At 42.8% G+C, this 14450-nt stretch overlaps 1 protein-coding gene across 10 annotated transcripts in view; it reads right to left on the bottom strand.

Annotated features, from left to right (window-relative positions):
- Nucleotides 1-3648: 3648 nt before the first annotated feature.
- The window catches only part of BRSK2 (BR serine/threonine kinase 2), a 270165-nt gene continuing 259363 nt past the window's right edge, over nucleotides 3649-14450 (bottom strand). For 7 of the 10 annotated variants that reach the window (XM_088525804.1, XM_088525805.1, XM_088525807.1 and 4 more), the window contains one exon: nucleotides 3649-4500. In XM_088525804.1, coding sequence (XP_088381930.1) covers nucleotides 4325-4500 — 176 coding nt within the window. In that variant the 3' untranslated portion in view covers nucleotides 3649-4324. Of the gene's footprint in view, nucleotides 4549-14450 lie in introns of all 10 variants that reach the window. The other 3 variants (XM_088525813.1, XM_088525814.1, XM_088525806.1) reach the window with 2 other exon arrangements.

The raw sequence follows: 14450 nt of genomic DNA, 5'->3' as shown, positions 1-14450 counted from the left end.
CAGGGACAGGCTTCGTCGGTCGTGGCAGCTAACCACCAGGGACAGCCGCGGTGCTCACGTTGCTTGGTCGCCCCGGTGCAGAACCTTCCAGAAGGCGCCTCGCGCCTCCCTCCCACCGCGGCGCTAGCCTGGCCCGGGCCCGGCAGCCTCCCGCCTATCTCCCGGACCCTACCTGCCCCTCTCCGCTCCGCCGCTCGGGGCGCTCCTGCGGGAGGACACAGCGTGTCTCCAGAGAAGCAGCAGGCAGGAGCCGTCCCGCCCGCCGAGGCGAGTCCCCAACGGCTGCGCCCAACGGTCGCCGCACGCGTCGGGCTGAGTCCCGCGGCGCACGCGCGCGCCGAGGTGCCTCGCCAACGGCCGCGCCCAACGGCCGCCTCGTGTCGCGAGGCTCTGGCCGAGCCCGGAGCGCGGCCCCGCTTGCGGCGGCGCTGCTGGCTCGGTGGCAGCCGAGGAGGGTGCCGAGCAGGCAGAGAAGGGGGGAGCCTGGGCACAGCAGCCTGCTGGCCTCAAAATGCCCGCAGGGATGGTGCCACCTCCTCGCCTTGGGTCTCCCTAGGCTTGGGCTGTGCTGTGGAGAGCAGCTGTGATGCTGTGTCAGCCCTAGGGGACGGGGGAGCATCCAGGCAGGTCTCAGTTCCTGAGTGTGCCACCGTCCTCTGAGCCTCAGAGGTGAATTTTGGGGCTTACATCCAACAGATGAAGTATAAATGTGAATACCCCAAAACCATGAGAGCTGCATGACAAGCCAGCAGCCATACAAACCAGTCAACAACAAAAAAAGCCAATGCAATCCAGGGATATACTTTTTTTTTTTTTTAATGTATGTGACAGGATATTTCAGGCAGGGAAGGTGCAGAGATCCTTCCTACGCTCTGTCTGGAAGCAACATCAGAAGCTCAGGTTAGAGATGAGAATGACCAGCAGCAGCGAAATTTCTGACACAGACGTTTTGATACATTTCAGATCTGGGGCTTTGTGTTTGTCTGCAATTTAGCTTCATCTTTTTTTCATGTGTTACTGTGAAAAGCAGAGCTGTGGGGTGGGCTTTTTTTCCCTCCGCATGCTTGGCAAGCTTTTGCTGGTAGGGCAGAGGACTCTGGGTGAAGCACATAGAGACCCCAGAGCTGCAACAAGACAAGGTTAATTCTTCAGCCACGAGGATGCCACCTTACCCGCGGTATAGAAAATATGGGTATTATACTTACCAGCCTGGCACTGGTGGGAAGAGGTTCTTTTGCATGGACACAAACAGGACACTCAACAGCTAGTATCTTTACTGAATGAATTTATTGGTTTTTGAACTAAAGTTGCTCACAGTTATTTAACAAGGGATACATCAGATTTTTTTTTTGTCCATTTTAAACCGTTAAATAATGTCAGTTTGTGTCTGTATATGTGTGTGTGCGCGCGTGTGTGTCTTCAAAGTACAAAATAGGAAGGATAACAAGAGGTATTGCTTTCATTTATTCTTATATCTTGTGTAAGTAATCCCCTTCCTGCTTGTACCACATGGGTTTTGCTGATATAGGTATTTTTAAATTATTATTATTATTTTGTATTGAAATCCCAGCCTTTTGTAGAGGTACAATGTAACAGAAGCATCAAAATCTATACACAAGGGAAGAGAAAAGAGGGAAAAGAAGGACGGGGGTGATGGGAGGGGAGCTTGGAGGAGAAGTAGAGAGAGGGCGGAGGCAGGAAAGACAACGAAAGCAAAAGAGACTAATTTACAGCAATGTCATGCAATTAAAACTGCCCCCCTCTCCTGCACCCTTGCCTCCCCCCCTCCCCAGCCATCACTCCCTGGTGTCTGACATGCACACAGCAATACGAGAGAAAAGTTCAAGAATAGGGAAAATAAATAAATAAATAAAACTAAAAATTAAAATAAATCCTTCCCATTTGGGGGAATGGGGAAACAGGGCAAAAGTCAAAGGTCTTTGCCCCAGTGGTGTCTTTAAAAATTCTTTTTAATCTCCAAACCTATGTACAAGTAAAACTGGTCCAAGAAGGGGGAAAATGATGAAAAAAACCGACGACAACAACAACAAAAATAGAACTCATTCAACATTATCATTAAAAAAAATAATCTTGCGATACAACATACACCCATAGGAACCCAACGAGCAGCAATTGAAGGTCATAAAAGCTGAACACTAATGCTAAGCCTACATTCTTAAAATCTCAGTCAAGAAGTACTTCTCACTGTGTTTTTGTCTCTCACGCGTAAAACCACGTTATTTTGTTTGTTAAACCTTTGAGCTTGGGCCAGAATAAGTTACACTTGGTCACATAACTCTTGAGGAGGAGGAAAAAAGGCAACAATTCTTCTTTCTCGAAGTCACAAGATGAACACTGAAGGAGTTTCTGTGTCTTTTTTCCCCCTCCTCCCCAAAATAAATAAGAATCAATGTTGCCTCTACACAATTATTAAACAGAAGATATATCTAACAGCTTATTTTTTAAATATATATATATGTATATATAAATAACCAAGACCTAACAACTGAAACACAAAAAAAAAAGTCCCCATCCAACCAATCCCACCCTCCTCCCCCATTCAAAAAAAAAAAAAAAAGAACTTTATAAAAATATCTTGCAGTAATTTTTAAAGTTTACAGTAGCTTCGTGATTAAGTCTCCCATTGCCCTGACTCCACCTTGTCTTGCTCAGATGAATTTAAGTGCCAGTGATTTGCACACACACACACACAGGAAATAAAACCCAAGATAAGTCTCTTTTCTTCCTCCTCTTCATCTTCTTTTTTTTTTTTTTTGTAGAAAAAAAATCACCCAAGCCAACAAATGAAATCAATAACTTAAAAGAAATAATACTGATATCAATGCAGCACTAGCAACACAACAATTGCATCTAAATGCAGGGTGTGGTGGAGGATCCAGCTGGTGGAAGAAGGTCCCAGCGCCACGGTGACACAGTGGCAGGGAGTTGACAGATGGGGAGGAAGGTGTCCAAGGAGGAGCAGCAGTAGCAGCAGCGGCAACTGTGCCTGGTGGTGGGAGAGACAGTCCTTGGCAGAATCTTGTCCCCCTTCTTTGCTACCAGAAGTTGCCTTTTCCCTAAGTTTTAATGTTTGTTTGTATGTGTTTGTTCATTTAACCCCCTCTCCCTGCTAAGTTTATACCTTTCCCCTTCCAGCAGGTCAAAAAGCAAAATGATACAGTTAAAAAAAAAAAAAGAAAAAACTTTTATATATGTATATATATATATGTATATATGTATACTTATACATAAATATAAATATATATATATGTATATATAAGAAAAGGGGGAAAAAGAAAAGGAAAAAGTGGTGGGGAGAAAAAGAAGTTTGTGAAAATCCTGTGATGAAGCTCCCCAATATTGTCTTGGTTCAACGCTTAGTTTTGAGTTGCTCCCAGCTGGTTTCTGATGAGAATGCGCTCTGGGTTCACGAACACTGCGCTCCCGCTACACCCATCTCCTTGCCCCGCACCCTTTCCCATCAGGCTGAGGTCATTTGGAATTTGCCACGGGCAGAGGTTTCACTCCAACCATTTGCAACCTCCTCTCAGCCCCGACTGTGCAATCCAATAACTGAGCAGAGATCTCTCTTGTGGAACACCAAAAAACAAAAAAAAAGAGAAAAAAAGAAAAAAAAAAGTGCACTGGGGAGATGTCTGGGGAGAAGTGGGGGAGAAACCCACTTCCTGAAGGGAGAGGGGAGGCTGGGAACCTCAAACAGGACTGGTCCTTGGACAGTCTACATCGGTTGCCTTCCGTCAACAAGTGTCCGCAGAGCACAGAAGGTGAAGCCGTGGCTGACATGTTAACTTTTCGGGATAATTCCTGGTAGCAGAGCGGAAACAAGTGGTGTCGTCAGAAACACAGAGAGAGCATGAACAGAACAAGAAACAAAACAAAACAAAAACAAAACAAAAATAATAATAATAATAAAAAACCCAAAAAATCAGGAAGGAGGAAAAAAAAGAAAAGCACTCAAAAAAAGGGAGGAAAAAAAAAAACAATCAAAAAACACAACCCAAGATCTGGCGAACTGGGTTTGTCATCTGTGCTACCTTTTCTTTCTTTTCATTCTTTCGTTCATTTTTGTGTTTGTTTCTGAGATATATATTATATATCATATATAAATATATATATGTATATATATACAGTCATTCCTTCATACAAAATTTGTCTATAGACAGTTTTGTACTGTTGTGGCAAGGTATATACATCCTTCTAGTTTAGAGACTAGCTTACTAAGGAATATTCTTTCATTCTTTCTTGCTTTTTTGTTTTTTTGTTTTTGTTTTTGTTCTCTAAGTTTTTTTTTTTATGTGTTTATTTAAGGTTGGTCTTGTAGGCCGACTGATGAGACCATCTTTGCCTTGTCTTTGCCAGCAGGGTACTTATTGTCTCCTCTAGACCCATAGTCATTAGAACCGGAATCGCTCCGCTTGCTGTTTGCGCTATGCTTGGTTGGCGTGCCGGGGGGATGGCTCACCTGCCCGTTCTTCTCGTCTGAAAAAAGTTGTTTAATTACGTCAAAGAAGTTACTCAATGGGCTGCCTGGGTACACAAAACAGAGGAGACAAAAAAAGAAAGAAAGAAAGAAAGAAAAAAAAAAAGGAGAGGGAAAGAGAGAGAAAAAGAGGAGAGAAAGAGAACAAACAAACAAATGAACAATGGGGTTTTTAACGAGAAGAACATGATGAGGAGATCCAGAGCCACGTGCGTGGGGGTTTGTGGGGGATGAAGACAATGAGCAGGAAGAGGAAGAGTGTTCAGGATGGGACACCTACAGAAATAAAGAGGCTGGCAGCATAAAACACCAAGGGGGAAGGTCCTAGTTTTCTCCTGAGGGGATGGGCACAACTGTCTCACCTAGCAGGAGCACAAAGTGACGCGTTGCTGAAATACTTCTATTACCTGATGTCACTTGGCAACTCAGCACTGAAAGGTCAGTGAATAACCCTGGAAACAAGCAAATCCCATGTTATTGCTTCAGTTACAAACAGGGAATTCGTATGCTGTCACCAAATGATGCTTTGCTTTGCAGCCTTGCTAAGGCATTACGCTTTCCTTGCTTGTGTTGGGATTCTTTCTGAACATCTCCTTGCTCACGCTCAGCCGCTAAACCTGAAGCACTTGAGTGCTCCAAGGGAAAAGATTCAAAAAAAGAGCTATGTCTGATGAGATGACCTCCAAATGCATGCTGGTTTGAAGCTTGAGCTTACGAGCCTCTAAGCACCTTGAGATCCTCCTTACAATGACACATCTGGAAATGAAGATGCTGACTGCTTTGTAGAAGCAGGCTGTTAGGCATGTAACTATTTCTGGGAACTACCATGGCCAAGAACTACTTCCTTGTTGTCCTGAATTTATGTTCTGTCTTTACAACATAGCCTCTGTGATACTGATGTTAATTACACTGCAGTCAGGAGCCACAGAGGGATGTAGGGCTGCATGCTAACAGAGCAGCTATCTCATTGAGCTAGTCACTGCAGCAGGCAGCACTATTAACATGGTTTGGGCACTGTAGACATGTGAGAATATCACCTTCCATGCGACTCTGAAAAATCTCTTTGTCCACAATTTCATCTTCTGATCAAACCCAAGATTCACTTTAGCATTTGCTGCTGTGGAGCACGACCTACCACAGACCCAGCTCCAGGGACCAAAGGGACTGAAAACAGTGAGTTTCAAGAAGAGACCTCGGAAGGTGTGCATCTGAGACCTCTCTCAGTTTACAAGACAGAAATATTATCTAAGGAGCTCTGATGTGCTTGCCTAGCAGCTACATGCTTGGTTAGACTTGGTCAGTATTACACAACTCCAAGATGGTTACATAAAACACCTGAGCTGGTGAGGGTCAGACAAAATACCATTTAATCCCCTCCTGCCAGGATGAGTCCGATGCATTAAAGATCCAGTTGTGTCTCAGCGTGAGTGGTACCAACTCAGAAACAGCCCACAGAGGTTTTGTGACACACAGCAGCTCAGGCTGGGCCTGCCAAGTCTCACCCACAAGTCTCACCTCATGTAGCAGGTTCTTTCCCTCAGCTGTAGTGGGAACCCCTCTGTGCAACTATGTTTCTGGGCCGCCGAGCAGCAGAGGCAATGCAGTGTTCCATTGTTCGAACTAATTCCTATTAGGTCATTACACACACTTAAATAAATTAATTCTCCAGCTCCTGGAAAGAAAGAGGGTCACTGATTTCTGCCTTGCAAGGCCTTAGTATGCTATTAAGAGAGTGAAACCTTTCAGCTCTGAGATGGCAACAGTCAGGAGCAAAGGGATTTCTTCATAGTAAAGATCACCATTTATCCATAGTCAATGGACACTGGTGGCTCAGTAATATTATATTCTGCCTCATCTTTATTACAAAACGCCTAAGAAAATCAAACAAGTATTGTCTATGTGTGGTGTGTGAAGAATGTCTTATCCTCTAATGGACATTAGGTGGACATTAGTTGCTCTTACACAATGAAAGAAGAAATACCTAGGATTTGTGCCCTGCAAAACTGCATGTGTTGCCCCATGCTGAGCAGGCAATTGCAGTTGCTAGTTTCCTCTGCATGATAACAGGCATTGAGAAAAATCAAGCAGCTGGTATGGAGCGAAAGATCGCTCCCATTCATTCCTTCTCTCCCTCTGCTTGCTGCTTTGTGTTTAACCTGCTGCTGGCCCTGGTTCTGGTTCTGTGTGTGCATTTAGTTACAGCAATGCCACAAGCATTGGTGCATTTGTTTCTGGAGGAGCATCGCTCAGCTAACTCAAGCCTTAGAAATGGACCCAAACAAACAGCCAGGCAAGACATGCACCTCAATTTGCAGCTAAGCTGGGAAGAGCTGTGACACTCAGTCATCTCTGAGTCAGAGCTCTGTGATCTCCTATCGCCTCCCTCCCACACATGCTATGGAAAGGAGTATCTGTTTCAGATCTTTGACTTCTAATTCAGAATCCTCTGTAAGACTCCCTATAAATCTGAGAGACTTAAGGGCATGAGCTCTGCTCAGACTCTATTCTTTTCAGGTGGATACTCTCTTTCAATGAAAAAAAAAAGAAGCATAACACTCAACCTTGAATGTAGGAATGTGGAAGTATCTGGGTTTTATGTGGCTTTGGACCCCTCATCTTCATAAGCAAATGGAGTCAGCAGAGAGAATGAAAAAAGAGCACTGAAAAAAATGCTGGAGAGGGAAAGACTGCCAGGTTGGGAGAAAAGGGGAGGGAAGGATCTCTAGATATTCAGCTGAGCAGTTTGTTCAACAAGCTTAGCGGGAAAGAAGAGGGCAGAGTAAGCAGCGCTCTGCAGGAACTGGGGAAGTCTTAGTTTTTGCATAGACAGAAATAGCAGACAAAAATACAATTTACAGGAATGGAGTAGTAAAACATTTTATAAATTGTATGTATGTGTCCTGCATGTGATGAATCTTGATACAGGATTTTTAATCATCCTATTAAAATATGTAGCTCCTGTTCCATCCAGCCTTTCTCCTCCCCATGCCCTATTGGCTTTGGAGTGCCTGGAGAATTATTGCAGAAAGAGTATTTAACAGTCTGCTTTTCCTTTGCATATACCTCTACTGGATTCCTTACAATCAGCATTTTCAGGTAAAAATTTAATGGAAGGTAAAAAAATCCTTAGAGATATTAAAAGAGAGCTACTGAAAAATAAAATAGGCCATTTCACTAACCCTTTCCTTCCTTTGCCTTTTATAGTAACTGGACTTTCAATTAAAAACGCAGGAATACTCTCTTAACCTGCAGTCAACAGAGAACTGATCCTATGCTGAGCCATATAGACAATCACCACGTCAACGATAGCTCCACAACTATCATAACTGTTAGCCCACACTTGGGCTAGTCTAGATATTAGTCTTTGAATGAACAAAGAATCCTCCTATTGCTCTCTGGGGATATATAAACATGGCTCAACTATGCTGGAAACAAGAAAATGGTGAGTGGTGTCGTTCCTCTCAGTGTTCAGCTCCCTTTGGGTTATATGCCCAGCAAAACAAGACTTGAAAATGCAGGTGAAGATGGAACGCACTGGCTATTGCAGCAATCTTCCTTCCCTCGCAGTCAGTGCAAAGTTGGTGACAGGCTGTTAGACCTGCCAAGCCACCTGGGGGGACTCCCAAAGGGCACCTCTCCTAGTTCGGAAAGTGAGGTGAGATCCTACTTCCTCTGCACAAGGATGAAAGTCTAGTTCACTAATTCTTCAGAATTTCCCTGAATTCCCACATAATTTTGTATTTCATGCATCTGTAACTAAGGTCATCTTGCCACTGGAGAGCAAACATTTGTTGACATAGAGCAATGAAGGTATGAAGGGCAGTAAGGGTGAGAAACCATGAGAAGGATCAGAGGCAGGGGGTGAGGTTCAGGTTTATACCTTGTAGAAGATGTGCATTTCTCAGTTAGACCAAGGAGCTGAGTGTTGCAAGGCCACTGGGAAGGGAAATGAGCTCGAAAATAAGCACTTGAAGCTTACAAAAGGATCATGAACTGATGGGATACTAAAGGAATATATTTGTGGAGGAGGCACTGGTTTATGGCATTGGTGTGCTACCCTATCATGTTCAAATATCGCAAAAGAAATCGGGCACGCATATGAATACAACAAGCACTGAAAGGGAAGAATAGGGCTAGGAACAGACATAAAGAGGTGAAAGGAAACTGGGCAGACAACTTCATTAGCCCTCCATACTACCGCTCCCGCTCCTAGGATGTATGATACGGACTAAGCATCCTGGTATCACAGGTACTAGGAGCCAAAGCTGACCCACTTAAAGAGATGAAAGAAAAAATGAGGTGGTAGCACCAAGAAAGTCCACGTCTGGCTCTGGCCTTGCATAGCACAGACCTCTCCAGGAAGCTAATGGGAGGTGGCAAACAAGCAGCTTCAGGACACGCTTGGAGGCTTCACTTACTGATTCGAGCCTGCTGCTTCATAATATTTTAAGATAGTCAGATAAAGGCTAGATCCTGTTTTTGTTGAAGCAATGTGTAACATTCCCATTGACTTAATAGAAGCAAATCCTGAGGCACTTCCTTGTCCTGTGAAACTATCTCTTTCAAGTCTATGCATTTTTAATCCACTGCTCCTTGCGGTGCTGAACACAAAGCTGTACAAAGCAAATATGCTTTCTATAGGATTATCCCCCAGCTTTCCCTTTGGTCCAGTCTGAGAAACTTTGCTTCTCTACATCTTTACCGTAGGCTTTGGAAAAAGTAAATGGAAAAAGATATAGCTCCATGAAAACAGAGAGACCCTCTGTCAAATTAACTTCTTAACACTCCTTTTCTAGATCTGGTTTTCTTGTCCTTTCAGACTGCCTTCAGCCTATCTGTGCTACCGAGGTTTTCTTCCTCTGCTCATTTTTTTTCTCTTTATTCCCTTATTTTTTATTCCTAACTTGTTCTGTATTTCCACAGCAGCTGTGGTTTCAGTGAATCATGTGGCAAAAATCCAACGCCTAGCACATAAAGTATCAAAACACTCTCTGATGGGAGATAATCCATCCTCTTTCAAATCCATTCTGCTACTTTGACAGGGTTCTAGCCCTCTTTGTTAAGACAAGGCATTTTTTGTCTCTTTGTGTGTTTTGTGTTGGCAGAGTCCCTTCTGCCTGCAAAACCAGAAGATTTAAAACATAGAACCCATCCAAGACTATATGCACTGAAAGTTACTAGTGTAAGAAATGAGGTAGAGATGAAAGTGGCTTATTCCTGTCTATCTGTTTAATTATATAATGCAGGGGTCTTTCTTCATATTAAGAAGCCAATGGTCTCGGCATAGCACAAATACAAACTGGACAGATCCTCAAGGAACGCACAAGCCACCAAAGAAAACTACAGAGAGAATTTCTTGTTTCAGTCATGTGACAGACAGTTGGATTTATGGCTTTCCTCTAGACTGTGAAGGATGACAGAAAGACCATTGCAACATCTTGCTGGAGGCTATCACACAGAGCCTTTTCCTGTTCCATAAATGCATCCTAGTCCGCTTGAACTGAACTGAGGAAAATGCGGAAATACCAAGACTGGTACCTGTCTAAAACTGCAGGGCGGAATATGAGGTTAGAGAATCTTTTCAAGGGACAAAAGCACAGCTTTTTATATTTTCACAACAGGTTGACCAGACCAAGGTCCCTTTTATTTTTTCCCCGAGTAAGTTATATATTGGGACAGCTATTCTGATTACTTTTCGTTTTAGGGCAAGAAAATGGAGACAGACTGATAGACCACACGATGACTCCCAGTTTCTTAGTGGGACTCCTGAATTCTAACTGGGAAAGACTATTTCCAGAGATAAGAACAGAGTTTATTTTCCAGAGTCCTATGATGTTTTGGACTCTGCCAATAAAAATGGCAACTGATAACAGTGTTTGGAGAAAGCGACTGCTGCTAGGAACTACTTGAATTATCACACTGTTAGGCACAGGTGTCCATGCTACCAGCAGAAGGTGGGCACTTATATTCAGTACATATCTGGACAGATTTGAACTACCACCCTCAGTTTAAATACTCCATAACCCATCCTTGTTCCTGCTCCCCTAAAACATCCTGTCTCCTCTGCAGGAGAGAGTCCCAGTATTTGCAACCAGCCAGATGCATCCAGATGGTCATTCTGCCTCCATTTTGCACATTCACTCTCTCCATACACGCACAGAGAAGCCAAGAGCTGCTTGAGCCTCCCCGTTGCAGGCAATCTAACTGCTCTTGGGTGATGAGTTAGTGAATGGCGAGCACAGGCAGCAAAGATTCAAATCCATGTCAAATATACAGGACTTTTTTTTTTTTTTTTTCCTTGCTTCTACCTTCTGCAGAGCTAACGCATGAGTAATTTATTAGAAAAACAAACATGTCTCCTACTGATAAATAGCTTTGGTCAATCCAGTACCACTGCACAGCATTCAAAAAAGGAGACGTGACAATGGAGAGGAGAGAATCATACATTCATTTGGACAGCTGGTGGCACTGAAAGAGCAGGCAAGGATAGAGGCGAGATGAAGAGATGCCAGATTTTGTTGTAAAATCATGCTGCTCTTGCAAACTGGTTGCTAGAGGACTCAGCACAAGAATGCTTTGCATCTATCTATCCTTTTACAAATGCATGAGAGGGGAAGCTGACAAATCTACATTCGCAAAGCCACGGCGGATGATGGTATCATTGCTGCCCATCCTTTTAATATCTCTGTTGCTTCATTCTAAGCTTTTGTTCATAAAAGCATCAGAGATGTATTGGTTCTTATTACTAAGATCTTTGTCCTTTCCTCCTCACTGGATGTTCAAGAATGATCTTAAGAGTTTGTAAGCTCTCTGACCTGCTCCTAAGGAGGGAAAACATCTGTGAATACTGGTGAAATGTTAATTCCTCATTTCCTCTGAATCAATCCTTTCAAAATATAATTTAATTTTCAAGGGAGGCCACTTCGAACCTAGCTAAGTTTACAGCAAGCAAATATTCACACAGAATATCCTGAAGCACTGCCTGCCATAAATACAGTACAGTGATCTTAATTAAGAGAGAGATTTGTGTTTTCTCCAGATGGAGGTTATTACAGAGAAAGGAAAAGATCTTGTGCTGGAGACCGAACATCTAGCTATACATATCAACACAGGATCTGATATGTACCAAACAATTTTACATATCTGGATTCATCTTTAGTGTGAAGTTGCCTTTTCTTTGTTACCCTTTTCTACAGTGCAAAAACACTAGTCATTCACTGGGAAAAAAATAGCAACTAGCATGGAGAGCTATGACTAAGGTGTAGAGGGATTCAGGCATGTATTTGAATGGAGAACAACACTAATAAAATGAGCAAGGATAAGCGGGAAATCTTTCTTGAACACTTTGGAGAGACTCATCTCACTGTGATCCATGCATCAGGACCAAGTATGTGATTTTTCACACAGGGTTTCTTCCTTTGACCCTTCATTTGGGTCACAATATGTGAATATATGCATCAAGAATTAGTCATGCTCAGAAACACCACTTGCCAGCATCTTTTTCAGAAATGTTAATAAAAAAACAGTGTTGTCTTTTGACAACCTCACAGTGTAAAAATAATGAGAAGAGCCTTGCACATGGGAGGACAGCCTACATTTTCTCTGCGTTTCTCAGCGTCAGTGTTTCTGCCATCAGGTAGGACTTTATGAATGCAAATCACCATCTTCTCTCCTTTCAATGAGCAAATGGCTATTCCAAAGCAAGTAGGATTACTCTAAGTAATGACAATAAGGATCTGGATTACTTCCAACAGCACCAAATCCAGGTATTTTCTGCTGCTATTGACACCAAGCATCTCCAAATCAGTACTCACAGAAGTTACATGCTACATTTGTAACCCAAATGTGATGTAGCCAGTTTTAAACCACAAAGCCTCTCCTAATTTCTCAAGCAGTTTGAGATGATATTGAGATGAGCTTGATTCTGTATGAACCTAACTGCTTTTGCAGGGAGGTAAGAAGAGAAGTCTTTATAGCAGTGCAATTGCTCTATGTGCACAGAGAATGAGTGGCTGTGGGGAGCAAAGTCAAACATCTCTGAATATGAAGCAATGTCAAACTCCTAAGATACTGAAACCAAGAGATGATTGAGATATGTTAGGAAGATATGAAAAGCAACATGCTGTGCTTCTTGCTGTGGTCAGAACACTTCAGTGACTGTCACCGGTACATAAAAGGATCTATTTAACACTGTAGTGTCAGGAATCAAGGTTTCACACTGCAAGTAGCAATACAGGATGCACAACAATAAAAATGAGGTCTTCTGACCAGCCTGTGGTCACAGGGTTATGGTGGAGGCCTCTGCAGGAAAGCATGTCTGAGCAGTGCCTGACTTGCTGGATGCTGACTTGACTGCACCTAATAACCTTTTCCTCCTCTTTTCATCATGCGTTTCTGTGGAAGTGCCAGTGATGTAACCTAAGGCTTCCCTGAGGAGTCAGGAGGGATGGAAAGGAACAAGCCTTCCTTAGAGATAGCAACACACAGCCTTGGAGAGCTTCAGGATGGAGGCTGGAAAGTTTGCAGGTTCCCTGGCAAGTGTTTCTCAGAATGTGAAGTCAAGAACTAGGCAGGATTTTCAGAGCTTTCTGTGCCGTGGTGAAATGCAGCTACTAAGGACTCCATACAACTGGGGATCGCTGAGGAGCCATCAAAGGCCTTACACCAGCTTTACTATTGATTCAACCACCCAAAGAAATTCCCAGCTTACTTTTAAAGTCCTTAAAGTTATTAAGGCTTTCAAGGATACAATCTCCTCTGAACAGGGACTACAGAAACAACACTGTGGGCTTCTGTGTGGCATATTTCAATGGTTCCATACTTCATGTACTCAGCACATGAATTCTGTTTCATGTATATGTTTCATGTACAACCTATTCTTTAGTGGGATAGACAAAAAATACGAGATTAGATGGTAATAAACAGTCGGGCCAATCCAGGCCCAGACGGAACAGAATCAAGCTCATTCTTTCATAGCTGTATTGACTTTATATGGCTTAATGGCCCCATATAAAGTGGTAAAGCTTATTTGTCACTAAACTGATTTGACTGAATATATACAAGAAACAGATCAGCTAAGTAGGAAGGTGTCATTTCTACAAGCAGTTTTTCAGATTATAGCTACATTTTACATTTTTTTACAAGGTAAAATTATTCTCTATAAAAAGGTATTAAAGACTCAATGTAAACCAGCTTATTCTTTCTGACACTAGAAGTGCTTCTCCCACTGAAATGGATAGAAAGGTATATCAAAGTATTCCATCCCAGTGGGGATTTTAACCTTGTTATGAGTCAAAAGGTTTCCTTCTTCCTGTGACTAAATATTATAAGTAGCAGTTTTCTAATGTGCACAGGTAGGATGGAGACAGCAGCTGTTTGGTCTGATATAGCAGCTGTTTGTCATTTGGACGTTGGCAGCTCCAGCAACATACCTCTGCTGTTCAGGAATAACTTGTTTTTCAATGCCAATTGCTGTATGCAAAATCACATTTCAGATGGATGACCACTGCTAGCAGAAGATGAGATAACATTTAGAGGACTAAATAAATTTGCCTTGCTGTTAATTACATTGTTTAATGGTTTATAGTGAGTCAAAAGGTACACCTCATTCTCACCAGAGCTTTCATGTGGTTGAGCATGACATAAAGCATCTGATGCAGTGGGTTTTTTTCCTGCTCCTGTGCTACCTCTTTTCCAAAAACAATCTCCAGGGCCCATTCCCAAAATGCAGAACAACGATGAGGTCTCAAAATCCCACAGAGTATAGCTTTTTTTACACTATATATACTTACTAAACAAACATAGCATCAACTTTACAGGGGGCATCTGTCCTCAAAGTCACCGAGAGCAGTTTGTTAACAGCAGGCTAAATTCTGGCTTCATTGCCCTCTACTCCCTGTCTGAATTGTAGGTGAGCTCCCCTGCATGCAAAAACATTGCTCCTCATTCA

The sequence above is a fragment of the Tinamus guttatus genome, unplaced genomic scaffold, assembly GCF_059628265.1.
Source record: "Tinamus guttatus ecotype Peru unplaced genomic scaffold, ASM5962826v1 Tinamus_guttatus_pri_ptg000240l, whole genome shotgun sequence".
NCBI lineage: Eukaryota > Metazoa > Chordata > Aves > Tinamiformes > Tinamidae > Tinamus > Tinamus guttatus.
Note: the sequence above shows the minus strand (reverse complement) of the source record. Positions and strands in the feature narration are given on the sequence as shown.